Raw genomic sequence first — 18,246 nt, 5'->3', positions numbered from 1 at the left:
CAACAAAACCCCATCTGTAGGTCACCATCATCAAAGACCAAAAGGAGATAAAACCACAAAGATGGGGAGAAACCTGAGCAGAACAGCTGAAAATTCTAAAAATCAGAGCACCCCTTCTCCTCCAAAGGAATGCAGCTCCTCACCAGCAACGGAACAAAGCTGGACGGAGAATGACTTTGATGAGTTGAGAGAAGAAGGCTTCAGACGATAGGTAATAAGAAACTTCTCCGAGCTAAAGGAAGATGTTCGAACCCATCACAAAGAAGCTAAAAACCTTGAAAAAAGATTAGATGAATGACTAACTAGAATAAACAGCATAGAGAAGACCTTAAATGACCTGATGGAGCTGAAAACCATGGCACGGGAACTACGTGACATGTGCACAAGCTTCAGTAGCTGATTCGATCAACGGGAAGAAAGGGTATCGGTGATTGAAGATCAAATGAATGAAATGAAGCGAGAAATTTAGAGAAAAAAGAGTAAAAAGAAACAAACAAAGCCTTCAAGAAATATGGGACTGTGTGAAAAGACCAAATCTACATCTGACTGGTGTACCTGAAAGAGACGGAGAGAATGGAACCAAGTTGGAAAACACTCTGCAGGATATTATCCAGGAGAACTTCCCCAATCTAGCAAGGCAGGCCAACATTCAGATTCAGGAAATACAGAGAACGCCACAAAGATACTCCTTGAGAAGAGCAACTCCAAGACACATAATTGTCAGATTCACCAAAGTTGAAATGAAGGAAAAAATGTTAAGGGCAGCCAGAGAGAAAGGTCGGGTTACCCACAAAGGGAAGCCTATCAGACTAACTAACAGCGAATCTCTCGGCAGAAACTCTACAAGCCAGAAGAGAGTGGGGGCCAATATTCAACATTCTTAAAGAAAAGAATTTTCAACCCAGAATTTCATATCCAGCCAAACTAAGCTTCATAAGTGAAGGAGAAATAAAATCCTTTACAAGCAAATGCTGACAGATTTTGTCGCCACCAGGCCTGCCCTAAAAGAGCTCCTCAAGGAAGCACTAAACATGGAAAGGAACAACCGGTACCAGCCACTGCAAAATCATGCCAAAATGTAAAGACCATCGAGACTAGGAAGAAACTGCATCAACTAACGAGCAAAATAACCAGCTAACATCATAATGACAGGATCAAATTCACACATAACAATATTAACCTTAAATGTAAATGGAGTAAATGCTCCAATTAAAAGACACAGATTGGCAAATTGGATAAAGAGTCAAGATCCATCAGTGTGCTGTATTCAGGAAACCCATCTCACGTGCAGAGACACACATAGGCTCAAAATAAAGGAATGGAGGAAGATCTACCAACCAAGTGGAAAACAAAAAAAAGCAGGGGTTGCAATCCTAGTCTCTGATAAAACAGACTTTAAACCAACAAAGATCAAAAGAGACAAAGAAGGCCATTACATAATGGTAAAGGGATCAGTTCAACAAGAAGAGCTAACTATCGTAAATATATATACACCCAATACAGGAGCACCCAGATTCATAAAGCAAGTCCTTAGAGACCTACAAAGAGACTTAGACTCCCACACAATAATAATGGGAGGCTTTAACACCCCACTATCAACATTAGACATATCAACGAGACAGAAAGTTAACAAGGATGTCCAGGAATTGAACTCAGGTCTGCACCAAGCAGACCTAATAGATATCTACAGAACTCTCCACCCCAAATCAACAGAATATACATTATTCTCAGCACCACATTGCACTTATTCCAAAATTGACCACATAGTTGGAAGTAAAGCGCACTCCTCAGCAAATGTAAAAAAACAGAAATTATAACAAATTGTCTCTCAGACCACAGTGCAATCAAACTAGAACTTAGGATTAAGAAACTCACTCAAAACCACTCAACTACATGGAAACTGAACAACCTGCTCCTGAATAACTACTGGGTACATAATGAAATGAAGGCAGAAATAAAGATGTTCTTTGAAACCAATGAGAACAAAGACCCAACATACCAGAATCTCTGGGACACATTTAAAGCAATGTGTAGAAGGAAATTTATAGCACTAAATGCCCACTAGAGAAAGCAGGAAAGATCTAAAACTGACACCCTAACATCACAATTAAAAGAACTAGAAAAGCAAGGGTAAACATATTCAAAAGCTAGCAGAAGGCAAGAAATAACTAAGATCAGAGCAGAACTGAAGGAGATAGAGACAAAAAACCCTTCAAAAAAATCAATGAATCCAGGAGCTGGTTTTTTGAAAAGATCAACAAAATTGATAGACCGCTAGCAAGACTAATAAAGAAAAAAAGAGAAAAGAATCAAATAGACGCAATAAAAAATGATAAAGGGGATGTCACCACCGATCCTACAGAAATACAAACTACCATCAGAGAATACTAAAAACACCTCTACGCAAATAAACTAGAAAATCTAGAAGAAATGGATAAATTCCTGGACACATACACCCTCCCAAGACTAAACCAGGAAGAAGTTGAATCCCTGAATAGACCAATAACAGGCTCTGAAATTGAGGCAATAATTAATAGCCTACCAACCAAAAAAAGTCCAGGACCAGACGGATTCACAGCCAAATTCTACCAGAGGTACAAAGAGGAGCTGGTACCATTCCTTCTGAAACTATTCCCATCAATAGAAAAAGAGGGAATCCTCCCTAACTCATTTGATGAGGCCAGCATCATCCTGATACGAAAGCCTGGCAGAGACACAACAAAAAAAGAGAATTTTAGACCAATATCCCTGATGAACATTGATGCAAAAATCCTCAATAAAATACTGGCAAACCAAATCCAGCAGCACATCAAAAAGCTTATCCACCACGATCAAATGGGTTTCATCCCTGGGATGCAAGGCTGGTGCAACATACGCAAATCAATAAACATAATCCTCATATAAACAGAACTAAAGACAAAAACTACATGATTATCTCAACAGATGCAGAAAAGGCCTTCAACAAAATTGAACAGCGCTTCATGCTAAAAACTGTCAATAAATTAGGTATTGATGGGACGTATCTCAAAATAATAAGAGCTATTTATAACAAACCCACAGCCAATATCATAATGAATGGGCAAAAACTGGAAGCATTCCCTTTGAAAACTGGCACAAGACAGGGATGCCCTCTCTCACCACTCCTATTCAACATAGTGTTGGAAGTTCTGGCCAGGGCAATCAGGCAGGAGAAAGAAATAAAGGGTATTCAATTAGGAAAAGAGGAAGTCAAATTGTCCCTATTTGCAGATGACATGATTGTATATTTAGGAAACCCCATTGTCTCAGCCCAAAATCTCCTTAAGCTGATGAGCAACTTCAGCAAAGTCTCAGGATACAAAATCAATATGCAAAAATCACAAGCATTCCTGTACACCAATAACAGACAAACAGAGAGCCAAATCATGAGTGAACTCCCGTTCACAATTGCTTCAAAGAGAAGAAAATACCTAGGAATCTAACTTACAAGGGACGTGAAGGACCTCTTCAAGGAGAGCTACAAACTACTGCTCAACGAAATAAAAGAGGACACAAACAAATGGAAGAACATTCCATGCTCATGGATAGGAAGAATCAATATCGTGAAAATGGCCATACTGCCCAAGGTAATTTATAGATTCAATGCCATCCCCATCAAGCTACCAATGACTTTCTTCACAGAACTGGAAAAAACTACTTTAAAGTTCATATGGAAGCAAAAAAGAGCCCACATTGCCAAGACAATCCTAAGCCAAAAGAACAAAGCTGGAGGCATCACGCTACCTGACTTCAAACTATACTACAAGGCTACAGTAACCAAAACAGCATGATACTGGTACCAAAATAGAGATATAGATCAATGGAACAAAACAGAGCCCTCAGAAATAATACCACACATCTACAACCATCTGATCTTTGACAAACCTGACAAAAACAAGCAATGGGGAAAGGATTCCCTATTTAATAAATGGTGCTGGGAAAACTGGCTAGCCATATGTAGAAAGCTGAAACTGGATCCCTTCCTTACACCTTATACAAAAATTAATTCAAGATGGATTAAAGACTTAAATGTTAGACCTAAAACCATAAAAACCCTAGAAGAAAACCTAGGCAATACCATTCAGGACATAGGCATGGGCAAGGTGTTCATGACTAAAACACCAAAAGCAATAGCAACAAAAGCCAAAATTGACAAATGGGATCTAATTAAACTAAAGACCTTTTGCACAGCAAAAGAAACTACCATCAAAGTGAACAGGCAACCTACAGAATGGGAGAAAATTTTTACAGTCTACCCATCTGACAAAGGGCTGATATCCAGAATCTACAAAGAACTTAAACAAATTTACAAGAAAAAATCAAACAACCCCATCAAAAAGTGGGTGAAGGATATGAACAGACACTTCTCAAAAGAAGACATTTATGCAGCCAACAGACACATGAAAAAAAATGCTCATCATCACTGGCCATCAGAGAAATGCAAATCAAAACCACAATGAGATACCATCTCACACCAGTTAGAATGGCAATCATTAAAAAGTCAGGAAACAACAGGTGCTGGAGAGGATGTGGAGGAATAGGAACACTTTTACACTGTTGGTGGGACTCTAAACTAGTTCAACCATTGTGGAAGACAGTGTGGCGATTCCTCAAGGATCTAGCACTAGAAATACCATTTGACCCAGCCATCCCATTACTGGGTATATACCCAAAGGATTATAAATCATGCTGCTATAGACATGTGCACACATATGTTTATTGAGGCACTATTCACAATAGCAAAGACTTGGAACCATCCCAAATGTCCATCAGTGATAGACTGGATTAAGAAAATGTGGCACATATACACCGTGGAATACTATGCAGCAATAAAAAAGGGCGAGTTCATGTTCTTTGTTTGGACATGGATGAAGCTGTAAACCATCCTTCTGAGCAAACTATCGCAAGGACAGAAAACCAAACACCGCATATTCTCACTCATAGATGGAAATTGAACAATGAAAACACTTGGACACAGGGTGGGGAACATCACACACCAGGGCCTGTCATGGAGTTGGGGGAGTGGGGAAGGATAGCATTAGGAGATATACCTAATATATCTAATGTAAATGATGAGTTAATGGGTGCAGCACACCAACAGGGCACATGTATACATATGTAACAAACCTGCACGTTGTGCACATGTACCCTAGAACTTAAAGTATTTAAAAAAAGAATAATTTTTTTAAAATAAGACCACAGTATGAGTATTTTTATAACAGCTTTCTTGACTACTGTGTTCATACATTATTAATGTCTTTCCAGGGATTCAGCCTGGACAGGCAAGGACAAATACAGGGTGATGATAGGAAGGTTAACTAAAGGATAATGAGGCTGCTGGAAGAGGATGAGACTTAGAGCATGTGGAAATTTAGGGGCAGAGGATGTTTTCTAGTCCCTCTAGACTTTTACCCCAAGCCGCACAGAGGAGAGGGACTAGAATTTGAGTGGATGAGTGGAGATAACTGAGTCTTTGTGTCTGAGGATCTCCAACAAGATGGAATTTTGAGCAGAACAAGGAGTTTCTGCTCCTGCTCAGGGACTCCCAGTCCCTGGAGGGTGGCAAGAGGGTGGCATGACGGGACTGAACAAAACAAGGTGATGCTTCCACATTCACTTCTGCTCTCAGCATAGTCTATGACTTCCCTGCTAGGGGTGAGCAGGTACAAAAGTCAAGCAATCATGGTGGCCAGTTGCCTGAAATTACCATAATCAAAATCTGCTGGGACATGTAGGAGCCTGTGGGGGACCAGGGGAAGGACCTGCTCCACCCACCCTAAACCAAGATGTGTGTACATTAACCCCGGATTCCCACTTCATGCTGCTGTGACCCTTCTGAGTCACTTTCTTTCACTCTGTGTCTTCCTCCTACATGGCTTTCTGCCCAACTCCACTAGGCAGGCAGGATGTGCTCAACATAAAACCTCCTTTGATCTTTAGGGATGCTTTAGGCAAATACCTGTTAAGTGTTGGCTCAGTAGGCCTAGACCTTGTGCCTTCATAGCCTGGAGGCCATCTAGGGACTGGGCCCCCATCCCTTAGGCACAGAACCATCATTCAGAGGACAGACACATCCATGCTTCTTCCTATCTGGGCTTTCTGCATCTTTTCAGAAGGACACATTATGCTTAACGCTGGGGTCCTGTCCGAGGAAGAAAGTCCTGCCACCTCCTTCTTCTGATGATGGGATGATGGATAATCCTGGATCTCCTTAGGAACCACGGGCATCCCAACTGTCTCTCACAACATGTCATAAAGAAGTCATTTCACTTCTTGCCCTTTCTTCAGCTCTTGGCTCCTCTGCGGTAAGTTGGAAGCAGAATGCAAAGGTGCCACCCTCTGAGGAATATCAGGTGGCCAAAGCAGAGGTCCCTCCCATCTGCTCAGGGCAGCCTCTGTCTTCCTGCTTCCCAGTCCACTTCTCCCACCCAGATAGCCTCCCTGGTCCCTTTCCTCACTGAGCACTAGGAAGCCACCCCTGCCCTGTTTCTCCATCTCCAGCCCCATGCTCTTGCTCAGGCTCCATGCATTTAGAGCTTTCTCTGTGATCTCTCCTGCTAGTACAGTCTTCCAAGAGCACCGGCTGCACAGATAATCAGCAGCAGGCTTTGACCACCTTTCCCTGCCCAGCTACACTCTCACACTGCCACTAACTGCTTGGGCCCTAATAGTAACTTTCAGAATCTCTCTCCACACCCAGCTCTCTGGCTTTGGTTCTCCATACCGTTCCCCCTACCCATACCCATGGTCCCTTCCTAGCTCCTCACTCGTCCCTCTGGGTCTGTGCCCACACTCCCTTATATGTGGAGGAATTCTTTCTTCTTCTAATCCATTATCTCCTCCATCATTAACTCAACTCTACTTCTCCCTACCACCAGAAAAATGTCTGCTTTTAGTAAAATCCAGCTCCTTGACTTGGGTACTTGCCCCCAACTTCTTCACTTCCACACCACAACGTTCCAGAAATTCTCCCCTTGCTGTCTTGCTTATCCCTCTTGACTGGATCTTTTCTATCACCATCCAACCATTCAACAGACTAAATCTCCTGTCTTAAAAAAAAACTCCTTCTGGATCCCACTCTCCCCTCCTGCACCTCTATGAAACAAAAGTCCTTGAAAGAGTTGATTACACTTGCTGTCACCAACTGCTCTTCTTCCATTATCTCTTGAATCCACTCCAGTCACTTCGGTTCCTCCACCTGAGGCTATTCTTCTCAGGGTCATTAGTGATCTTTATATTGCTAAATCTAATGGTCAACTACAAGTCCTCATCTTAATTGACTGATTGGCAACTTATCATTCCATTGGTCACCTTCTCCTTAAAACACTTTCCTTTCTTGGCTTCCAGTATGACAGTCTTCTAGCTTTCCTCCTGTCTTGCTGGCTGCTGTGTCTCAGTCTTCTCTGCCTACTGGTTCTTCCTCCTCTTCTCAATCTTTTAACATTAAAGAGTCCCAGAGACCAGTCCTTAGATCTCTTTCTTTTACACTCACTCCCTTCATGGTCATATCTAGTCTCATGGTTTTATATCTATCTATCTAGCTAGCTAGCTATCTAATCTATCTATCTATCTATCTATCTATCTATCTATCTATCTATCTATCTATCTATCTATCTCTAGCTGTCTATCTGCCTGGAGTCTGGGCTGTTGCCTGAACGCCAGGCTCAAATGCCCAAATTGTCTAAACAACATACATTATCTAAGCAACATATATATCTCAAACAATACAAATGTGAACTCCTGACTCCCCTTCTCCCACCACCATCACCCAGTAACACCAAACCTACTCCAATGTCAGTATTTCCCACATCAATTAATGGCAACTTCATCCTGCCAGTTGTTCAGGGCAAAAACTTTGCTGCCATCCTTGACATTTTTTTCTCTAATTGTCCACATCCAATCTATCAGTAAATCCTATTGTCTCTACCTTCAAAATGAACCCAGCATCTAAATGCCTGTAATCTCCTCTGCTGCTATAATTACCGGAGGAACCTTACAACTAATCTCCCTGCTTCTACTCAAATCTATACCCTCAATGCTCTTATTTTTAGCGCTATGACCTAAGTGATCCTTTAAGACATAAGTCAGATCTAAGCAGACCCCCTAATAGCTCCCCAATTTACTCAAAGTAAGAGCCAGCTTCCTTGCTGGCTTTCTACCAGGCCTTATACCATGTGGCCCCTTACCACTGGAGTCATCCTCTACCATTTTCTCCCTTTATTCCTTTATTACTCTGCTTTAGGTTCACTGGCTTCCTTGTTCCTTCTGACAGGCTGGGCATCCTCCAACCTCCAGGCATCTGCATTAGCTATAATTTCTGACTGGAATGCTCGTCCTCATTTACCGACGTGGTTTACTCTCTTATCACCCTCAAGTCCTTGCTGAAATTTTAATTTCCTAGTGAGACCTTCCCTGAGCTCCTTATTTAAAACTGTACCCCGTTTGAAGTCTTCTCTAATCCCATTACCCTGATTTTTTTGCATATATCTGGTCACCTTCTATATACCATGTTTTTTATTTATACTTCTTTTCTCTTCCTCCCAGGCATGCTCCCAACGTAAGCTCCTTGAGAGAGCAGATTTTTTTTTCCTCTTATGTTCACTGCTGTATTCCCAGTGCCTATAGAAGTGCCTGGCATATAATAGGTGCTCAATATTTATTGAAGGAATGAAGAATGGGTGAATGAATGCCATTCATTCTCCAGCTTGGCAACCTCATTCTGATCCCTTAAACATTTTACTGTGGTTTTTTTTTTTTTTTAATTATTATACAGGAGTTTCTCCAGTGAGTCACTATTCTCTGACACGGCATGCTGTTGTTTGATGCCATGCCTCTGTTCATGTTGTACTCTCAGCCTGGGGAAGCCTCTCTACTCCCTACCTCCTTCCCAACTAATGCCTGCTCATCCTTTAGAACTCAACCTACGTATCATCACTTCTAGGAAACTTTCCATGAACATTCCCCAAAACTAGATTAAGTGCCCTCCTATGTACTTTCATCTTATTGCTTCTAATGACTTTTTATATGACTGTCTATCCCAGAGTTAGTGAGCTTTTTGAGACAAGGCTTGTGTATTGTTCACTGTTATCTCTGTAGTGCCTGGCATAGTGCCTGACACATAGCAAGTACTTGAATATTTGAATTGTCGAATGCAAGACTCAGCCCAAAGTTGTTTTTATTGTGACCCTTTTAGGGATCTCTTCATCAACTAGTCTTCATTCTAGGCAGCATTCTTTCCATGCAAATGAAAGGCAATGGAGGTTGGAACAAGCAACAGGACTAGAGCGGGCTCTCAGATAGGTTACCCTTAAAGATCTCAATAACAGCAGGGAAAAGACAGGGAGATTCTATCATCTGGTTTTGACATCTGTCATATTAGCTGTGTGCTTTTGATAAACATTCCTAAAGGAAGGAGCACCATGGCACTCTAAAGGACCTTCCCTCCAGGTTGTCAGCATATACTGTATAGAAGTCATCAGTGAATTTTGCCTGTGGGCCAAAAATGCATTAGATTCCTGGCCACTGCTTTTTATACTATCGCCATGTCCACATTCCTCCTCTGAGCCCAACACACCATGGGACAATAGAATTCAAGCCTGACCTTTACTTTCAATGCACCTAAAACAAGGGCCTTTCTTCTCTGTCAAGTCCCTTTATCCACATTCTAGGGTGGGGCTGGGAGGAGTCATGTGGAATGCTGACCCATCTGAAATAAAATGTGATTTAAGCTTCTATACCACATAAGAAGTACTTTTTAGGTCCTTTACTCTCTCTGTCTATCATATACCACATTGAAAATGAGGAGGCACAAACAGGTGGCTCTTTGCTTAAAGGTACAAAGTATATTTGGAGAATGCCCTGCTTCACCTGCATGTTAATGGAAATGGCAATGAAAGCCTTTTTCAGGGGGATGCAGAGGTTCAGGAACCTATGAACTCCTTTTTCTTGTAATGGGTATTCTTGCATAAACCAGTGCCTTCTGCTGAGGTGAGTTAGACCTGGGATAGATTTCCTGGTTGAGTGGCACAAGTCATTTGAGGACAGAGTTTGGAGCATTTGTAGGAGTGGCACAGGACCCAGGATTGGCTGGACTGAAGGGAGTGTTGCTAGAGCAGATTATTTAGGCACTGGGGGCATCACAGAAGATCAGGCCTTCCTCCTCAGTAGAAGGAGGCTGAGCCTCAGGGTCTTCTGTTGTCTTCTCTGTTGTAGCTCCCCACACATGATCTTTGGTGACAGTTGGACTCTTCTCAATGTTTTTTGTCCTGTCTTGGGTCACTGTCTCAACCTTAGAAAGGAGAATGGATTCCTCATGCCTTCGATCTTTCATTTCAGGGTTAATCCAGTGCAGAAACAGCTTCATCTTGTTATCCAAGCCAACTTCTGGAGCTTCTGGAAGGATGATGCTCTTGTGAGTATGGACTGCCCTTACCAGACCCTGCAACTCTTAGCCCTAGAAAGCGTGGCCCTGCACATTTTGCCCCTGCAAATTTTGCTCTGTAAAATATGGCCCTAAACTATTTGACCCTGAAAACTTTGGATCTGAAAAAATTTACCCCTTCAAATACTGTACTTGCAAAATTTTGGCCCAGCAAGTAATGGCCCAGTAAGTTGGCCCTTTAAGCTCTGGGCACTCCAGGTTTGGCATTCTCAGAAATCCTGTTTGGATGAGGTTATTCAGCTTACTCTAACAGCTTTGCAAATTATTCTTATCTGGTCCTTTTGCCCCAAGTAATCCTGGAGGTTGCTCTTGGAACTCAAGGTTATGGAGAAGCTGGTGAAACAGCAATAGCCAGTACTGAGAGGATGGAAATGGGGCTCCACAGATCCAGAGAGATCCTTGCTAGTCCCTGCTCAAGGCAACCATCTTAGCTAAACTAAAGTTTTACCTAAGAAAGATCCTGGAGATATATTTGGCAAGTTGTGAGCTCTAGAGTTCTGCTTAGAAGTGCCCCTACTCGCCCCTGAACCTCGGCAGAAAGGGTGTTCTCTCTGGCTGGGGAGAGCTCCAGTGCTGTCCGGACACCCCCTTCTCTGTGATTTCCAGCTGCTTTGAATGTCATCAAATGTCACTGGGTCATCTGTTTTCTCTGCTGGGGTAGGGACTTGTCCTCACTTTTGCAAAGACCTGGTCTAAGGGGCTCAGGGCCCTCCAGGCTGGGTTGTTCACTCTAGCCTCCAGCTGAACACAAAGTACCTGGGCCTCTGTCATGCCTCCACTGGGTGTGAGATCCCAGAATCCCAGTAGGCATGGGGTACTGCTATGGAACTAGATCACTTGTAGCTCTGCTGCACTGTCTTTAGTTCAACTACAAGCTATTCTTTCAGTCCAGCCCATTCTGGATCTGGGGCACATGGGATGCCTGGTGGGATATGAAGTTTCTGGAGTAATGTTTTCCCTTGGTTTAGCAATCTTCAGACTCCTAAAGGATCCCCGCGTGGAGATATTCTTTGGGATGGTCAAAATTTGTTCCTTGGATTCCCTTGTTTTTATGGGACTTCCCAAATGTATCTCAAGGAATTTATTTTTCAGGTAGAAATTTAGTTTGGCCAAGATGGGTGCCTTGAGTGATTAGGGGCTGTAAGGATCTGTCTGCCTCTCTAGCGGTACCATCTCCATCAGCTTGTGTTTTAGTGCAGAACACTTGTACATTATCTACACAAGCCTCATTGGTGTTTTGAAAGCATGGCCCAGGACTTACACATTGCTGTTCAGATGAGATTGAGTCAGAGGCTCTGATGGGCTCAATCTGTGATTGTGGATTCGTGAGTGATTGCCTGGGCCACAGCCCTGGAAAGAGCCACATAATAGAGAGCAGGCAGCCCTGACAGAAGGGCCAAAACTTGTCTCAAGTTTCTCAGTGGCTTCCTGGGACAGGGTCTGGGCAGCTCAGGATCATCAGTAACAGCATCTGGAAAGGCCTGTTGCTGCTGATCAAGGCCTGTCAGTATTCAGAGTGTCCTTTCATGATCTGTATAGGGGCTGATATGTGTCACTTCCAGGTCCAGGTGTTTGCTTTTCAGAGGACAGGGGCACGAAGTTGCTTCCCAGGCCTTTGGAATACTGCAGAACCAGTGATTTGTAGTCCCAACAATGGCAGATGTGGGCAGGGACAATGCCCTAGCAGATCTTCCCATATTTGTAATCTGTGTGGCTCTGCAACATTACCTTGGCCTGAGGAAACAATTGCGGACTGGCCTTCCTGCCACAGTGGATCAGAGAAGGCCACTGTTCCCACTGGCTTCCGGTGCTCCATGCTGGGAAGACCCACATAGGTCAGGGCTGTCCTGCTCCAGGGCAGGGATTATTGGTCATCAGGTCACAGGATGAACTGGATAGACTGCTGGATCTTTTGGATCAGGTCCCAGCAATGGCAAATCAACCCTCTGTTTCAGTTGCTCCTGGAGGTGGAATCCTAGCCGCCTCTGGGCATGGTCTAGGAAAATGCTTCCTCCCTCTTGAGGACTGAAATGGACTTCCCCAATCAAAGAGGGTCCTGGATCTAGTGGGAAAGGCTGCAACATGTCTCAGGGCTTACATTGTATGATTTCCTGGATCTACAGAGATCTCTGGACAACAGCTGGCAAACTCCACTGAAGCTGGAGCTGCCTCTACAGCAGGTGCCACTCCAAGGCTTTCACTTAGCCTGAGTCAGATACAGGACATTGATCTGGATTTGTCAATGGTCGGATGGAGGATGGGGGGGGAAAGGTGGGGAAGGAGGGGAGATTTTAATTAGTACAGAGGTGAAGGAGAAATCATTGCAGAGAAAGGGCCAAAGGCTCCCCTGTTTTGGAGATTTCTAAAGGCAGACCAGGGATCTCTTTTTTTTTTTTTTTTTTTTTTTTTTTTTTTTTTTTCTTTTATTGTAATTATTATTATTATTATTATTATTATTATACTTTAGGTTTTATGGTACATGTGCCCAATGTGCAGTAAGTTACATATGTATACATGTGCCATGCTGGTGCACTGCACCCACCAACTCGTCATCTAGCATTAGGTATATCTCCCAATGTTATCCCTCCCCCCTCCCCCCAACCCACAACAGTCCCTGAAGTGTGATGTTCCCCTTCCTGTGTCCATGTGTTCTCATCAGACCAGGGATCTCTAAACGCAGACAGTAATGTGCAGAAAAGAGAAACCACTGTAAGGTAGCTACAGATGTGGCACACTGAGGCCTCAGTGCATCCCCCAGTCAGTGGACAGAGGCCACTTAGAAGCCGAAAGAGAGGAGAGGGTAGAGCTAGAGCCATGGGGTTTGGGATTTGTTCACAGTAATTTTTCCGCTCTGAGTCCATAGTGGATCCTTCAAAAACCCTGAAAGCTTAGGTGGACCAGCTAGCCTCCCATGAAACCCAGAGTCAAAGGGATGGAAGCTCATCTGTTCAGCAGAAGCCTTAGAGATGGCATTCAGAGTGAAAGAAATGGCTGTTTGTCTGTTTTCCATCCTTTGGAAAATTAGAAGTGGTGTGGTATAAGCTGCCACAGGAACTCCTCCACAGATCTTGGGAGCCCTCAATTGTGGGAATATGTGCAACAATATCCTTGTACTTGAAGATTCTTCAGGACTTTTTGGACATTGCAATAGCAGTTGAAAGGAATGTAGTAGGGTCATAGGGTGTTGTTTTAGGTTTGGGAGCTCTGGGTTCAGGGAAAGAAAGGGAATCTAGTATTCAAGGGCTGCTGACCTTGGTTCTCCAGGACAAATTTGGAGTTGTTTTTCTTCCTCTCCTGCTGGCTCAGAGGAATTCCAGGCTTCTCAAAGTTTGAAGACAGAGATCCCATGACCTGGGACACAGCTGGGACTTGAGATCTCTGTCCTCGCTGAAAGTGATCAGCCCAGGAATCTTGGATGCTGTCTGCACCAGCTGACTGGGCAGCTGACTGGGTTAAAGATTTCTGATCCATTAATTGTGACAGTGTTGGAGTTACAGATGCCAGTGAAAGCTCTTTGGATTTCGGGGAGCCCAGATCCTGACTATGCTCAAAAGACACACTAGACGTGGACAAAGCCTCTAGGCAAGAGGAGCCCTGTGATGGCCCCAGTGAAGTAAGGGAGATCTGGTTGTTCTCACCCGCCAGCAATTGCTTAATCTCCAGAGCCATAACGTTGCAGATTTGGCAGCAGGGGTCTGCACAAAGGATTCGCCGCACACTTCCTTCCTGAGGAAGCCAGCCCTGGCTGGGAAGAGAAACATGACAAACATTAATGATGGAGTGACATCTGCCTTCTCGGAAAGTGTGGACCAGGGTTGGCATTGTCCTTTCCCAGTCCTGAAAATCCTGGAGCCTACACTCTCTTGTTGTCTACCTCTCTGCTTTTCTTCCTAAGAAAATGCCATTTGGAGGCTGGACACAGTGGCTCACGCCTGTAATCCTAGCACTTTGGGAGGCTGAGGTGGATGGATCACCTGAGGTCAGGAGTTCGAGATCAGCCTGGCCAACATGGTGAAACCCCGTCTCTACTAAAAATACAAAAATTAGCCAGGCATGGTGGCGCATGCCTGTAGTCCCAGCTACTTGGGAGGCAGAGGTAGGAGAGTCGCTTGAACCTGGGAGACGGAGCTTTCAGTGAGCCGAGATTGCGCCGTTGTACTCCAGCCTGGGCAACAAGAGTGAAACTCTGTCTCAAAAAAAAAAAGAAAAAAGAAAAGAAAAAGAAAAAGCCATTTGGCAAGGTGGGCTAGGCTGACGGTCTAGAGCTTGTTGGGCAAGGCTTCAGACAACCCATGGGAGGGCGTGGCCCTCAGAGAAGGCTGGGAGCTGGGGTCAGTTCTCTGTTGACCTTGTTGAAAAGCTGAACTAGGAGAACGGAGCCAGGTGGTTAGCTGATGGGGCATCACCAGTTAGAACCCGGATCAGTCTCATTTGAGGCTAAGAAACCCAAAGCCTGGTATTTGGGCTTGAAGTTCATGTAGGACCTCTGCATTCTGAGAGCTATTTGGTATCCCTGCTGATATACTGAACATCTTTTGAGAATCAATCCTGTTCTCTAGAAATCTTAAGAAGAGGATAAGATGATAGGCTGCCATCTGAGGGCTGTCTCCCTAATGACAGAGCCAGAGGAGATAATGTCAGCAGAATCCAGTCAGACTCAGAGGAGAGAGAATAAAGGGAATAAGACAGGGATGACTTCTTTATGCAAAATCCATTCCTCTTGACTGGATAGCTTGTCTCGTGGCTGAATGCAACCCTGTGTAGAGTCTTTTATGAATTGTACACTAGTACAAGCCTGAATTCTAGAACTACTGTGATCCTAGCCCAAAGCAGAATTGGGTGACCCTTCCCTCCTGAGATGTCTGGCCCAGCCCCCCTGCCCTGGCAACTCTCTCAACTAGTGAACCAGCCTCCACTGTGTATGTCTCCCTCCCATCCATTATCCCTCTTCTCATCTCTACCCCAAGCCAAGCTGAGAAATGATCACAGACCAGACTAGCAGCTGGGAGACTGCAAAGAACAAGAGATTACCTTTTCATGAGAAACAGCAGCTTCCACAACTTCTCGGCTTCTTCCTGGGAAGTTCTCCTAGCTGAAGAAACAGAAGATAGTGAGTGTTATGTGGAACTGGAGAGGATTCAGGGACATCCTATAAGAAGCTGAAGGCCTTTTAATGAGAGGATACTGAAAACCCCAAGAGTCGGAACACTAAGTCACATCTGTGTACAACTTAACCATTTACGATGTGTTGTTCTGCACCTTGTCTCATTTGTCCTTCACCATCACACTGGGAGTGAGGAAGGATCATCACATGCCCATTTTATGGAGAACAAGACTGAGAGTTGAAGAGGCTTCCACAGGTTTGTAAAACTAGTAAATGACAGAGTTGAGGACTTCTGCCCTACTTCCTCATTCTTTATTCTCAGGAGGATAAGATAGAGAATTTTTTAATGTTCCTAGGCTCTGATTTTCCACCCAAGGAAGTCTTCCATGAGAAATTGTCCCTGGGGGGTACTAGAGTCTGCAGTGGTTAGAGCACCTGGCTGTTAGCACCAGGGGTCATAGAGGGTCAGGATCCATGGGAACCTCACCCCCAGCAGAAGCAAATTAGAGGAGAGACTGGGACTTTACCTCTTGATGTTCTATCTCCAGACTTTTGTTGGACTCTTCGGTGACACTTAAAGACAAAAACATTATCATGTAAAGCTGCTACACCATTTTTTCCCATATCTAAAATGAAACAAAACTCATAAACATTTCCCAGTCTTTTTCTGTGTTCCAATTTTATATACTCTTCTGTCTTTCCTTTCTGTATTCTTTTTCACCCCAAGAGTTTCCTTATTTGCTTATTTCTGACTCACTTTCTGGCTCTTCCATACTCCATGCCTCCCACCCCCATTCCTTTCATAAGTTCTGTGGGGACTTTAGGATGAGACGGGAGGAAAAGTGGAACAGATTAAAGGATGGATGGGTCCAGAAGTCAAATCAAATGGCCCTAAATAGCTGCCAACCAGAATAATCACCCAAATTGGGAGCTCTTCTGGTATCCAGTGAGGAAACCCCTTAAAAAAGCAAAGGCTAAGAGTAACAAGAGAAAGCTGGGGGTAAAATCTTGTTTGAGGCACATCAATTTAGCCATGGTCATAGTGTTTCCCTACCCGGCAACAGGTCCTGTTAGGTCCCAACCTTAATTTTTGGTGGCTTTTTTTCACTTGCCAAATAATTAATGCAATAATGCAGATGGATCCATAGGTGTATAAGGGATATCCAACATCCCACAAAACAAAGATAGGGCTCAACATGATCTAAACCTCACTAGCCATCCCTCTTCCTAGTCTTTCACTGTCTTGGAACCTAATACCTCCAGATTCTACACCTCGTCATTTCTGCCTCACAGAAGAGGGATCCAAACCACCAGACTGCATCACAAAGCCCTCCTGTTCCACAAGGCAGGGATAGCATCACAGACCTTTATCTGTTTTTAAAGAGGCTTACTATGGTGATTCAATGTTCAGATGAGGGTGTCTGGTGCTCTGTATGGCCTACAGAGCCCGGGGGAAAAGATGCCAAGGTCATAGGCAACATGTACCTTTTCATGTTCTCTCTGCTCTCTATACTCTTATGGCTCAGCTCTCTCCTTTACTACAATGGCCTGACACCTATCCCTAGATAACCGAGTCTCTATGCACACTACATGCCCTATAAGAGAGACAGTGGATAGATCAGAGGAACTCCATGAACTGCATCATCTGTACTGGGAAGATAACAACAACAATAACAAAAAAAAAAATAGAGGATAGGGCAGGCATCATATTGTTAAATCTTGGAAACCGATCTTTAATGTCACCAGCAATGATATATGGTCAGTATTGAGAGGTTCAGAAAGAGGGCAGTGTATGATGTGTCAAGGAAAGGACAAAGCTGATGTTCTTTTAAATAACTTTCTGAGAGTTAAAGAAGGACTCCTCCCAATCTGCGTGGTCCAGCCTGAGATGGGTGAGCAGAGATTGTAAGCACTACCTTTCATGGAGGCAAATGAATGAGGCTCACTTCTGGAGCTCTGTACAAGGCTTGATTTTCCAGAATTGCCTCTACAGATTTTATAGCATCTAGCCTATTCATGGAGATGAGTTATTGGCAAAACTTTCGATAAGGTTCACAAACTTGTGGCTCTTTGGTTGAATCCACCATGGTTGGAATGTTTGCCTGAAAGAGTGTTTTATGAAAATCTGAATTTGAATAACTTTAGGCAGAGCAGAATTTTCCCTCATTTAACCCCAGGATCTACCACTCCTTTGCCCACTGATTCTCACATTAATGTTAACTTCATGACCCCTATCAATATTATGGCATGTCCCCAACACCCTAGGATTTCTGAGTTTCCTTGAGAAGTTCTTGCCCTGATAGGAGTGGTTGGTCTTAGGCTCAAAATCTCTGAAAAAGGGCCAAGTGCGGCGGCTCACACCTGTAATCCCAGCACTTTGGGAAGCTGAGGCAGGTGGATCGCCTGAGGTCAGGAGTTCGAGACCAGCCTGGCCAACATGGTGAAACCCCATCTCTACTGAAAATACAAAAAATTAGCCAAGCGTAGTGCTGGGCGCCTGTAATCCCAGCTACTCAGGAGGCTGAAGCAGGAGAATCGCTTGAACCCAGGAGGCAGAAGTTGCAGTGAGCCGAGATCACACCACTGCACTCCAGCTTGGGTGACAGAATGAGACTCTGCCTCAAAAACAAACAAACAAAATCTCTGAAAAGGGTATTTGATCCTTCCTCCAGCATTCGTTCCT

At 43.9% G+C, this 18,246-nt stretch overlaps 1 protein-coding gene and 1 long non-coding RNA gene across 5 annotated transcripts in view; one reads left to right on the top strand and one right to left on the bottom strand.

The window, feature by feature from the left end:
• The window catches only part of LOC129044655 (uncharacterized), an 85,980-nt gene that overhangs the window by 50,596 nt on the left and 17,138 nt on the right, over positions 1–18,246 (top strand). The window contains exon 5 of the long non-coding RNA XR_008504734.1: positions 10,354–10,429. This is a non-coding gene — a long non-coding RNA (uncharacterized LOC129044655). The remainder of the gene's footprint in view (positions 1–10,353; positions 10,430–18,246) is intronic.
• SPATA31F3 (SPATA31 subfamily F member 3) lies at positions 9,177–16,847 on the bottom strand. 4 transcript variants are annotated; one of them, XM_054502718.2, is made up of 5 exons: positions 16,618–16,847; positions 16,091–16,136; positions 15,491–15,551; positions 13,711–14,204; positions 9,177–10,410 (listed from the first exon to the last, which is right to left on the bottom strand). In XM_054502718.2, exons 1-5 carry the CDS (start codon positions 16,759–16,761, stop codon positions 10,139–10,141), a joined length of 1,017 nt encoding a protein of 338 aa, XP_054358693.1. In that variant the 5' UTR covers positions 16,762–16,847; the 3' UTR covers positions 9,177–10,138. The 4 variants fall into 4 exon arrangements, with proteins under 4 accessions (XP_054358693.1, XP_054358696.1, XP_054358694.1 ...); XM_054502721.2 differs by having other exon boundaries at positions 14,098–14,204; positions 16,618–16,831; XM_054502719.2 differs by having other exon boundaries at positions 9,177–10,407; positions 16,618–16,823.

The sequence above is a fragment of the Pongo pygmaeus genome, chromosome 13 (assembly GCF_028885625.2).
Source record: "Pongo pygmaeus isolate AG05252 chromosome 13, NHGRI_mPonPyg2-v2.0_pri, whole genome shotgun sequence".
Taxonomy (NCBI): Eukaryota; Metazoa; Chordata; class Mammalia; order Primates; family Hominidae; genus Pongo; species Pongo pygmaeus.
The sequence above is the reverse complement of the archived record's forward strand: the minus strand, read 5'-3'. Positions and strand labels throughout refer to the sequence as shown.

Coding starts and splice junctions, on each gene's coding strand:
- SPATA31F3 (XM_054502718.2), bottom strand. CDS start 16,761: ATGTTGAGCCCTATCTTTGTTTTGTGGGATGTTGGATATCCCTTATAC. Junction 16,137..16,617: donor CTAACAGGACCTGTTGCCGG/GTAGGGAAACAC, acceptor TTTGTCTTTAAG/TGTCACCGAAGAGTCCAACA. Junction 10,411..13,710: donor ATTTGTCCTGGAGAACCAAG/GTCAGCAGCCCT, acceptor TCATCCTTCCAG/AAGCTCCAGAAGTTGGCTTG.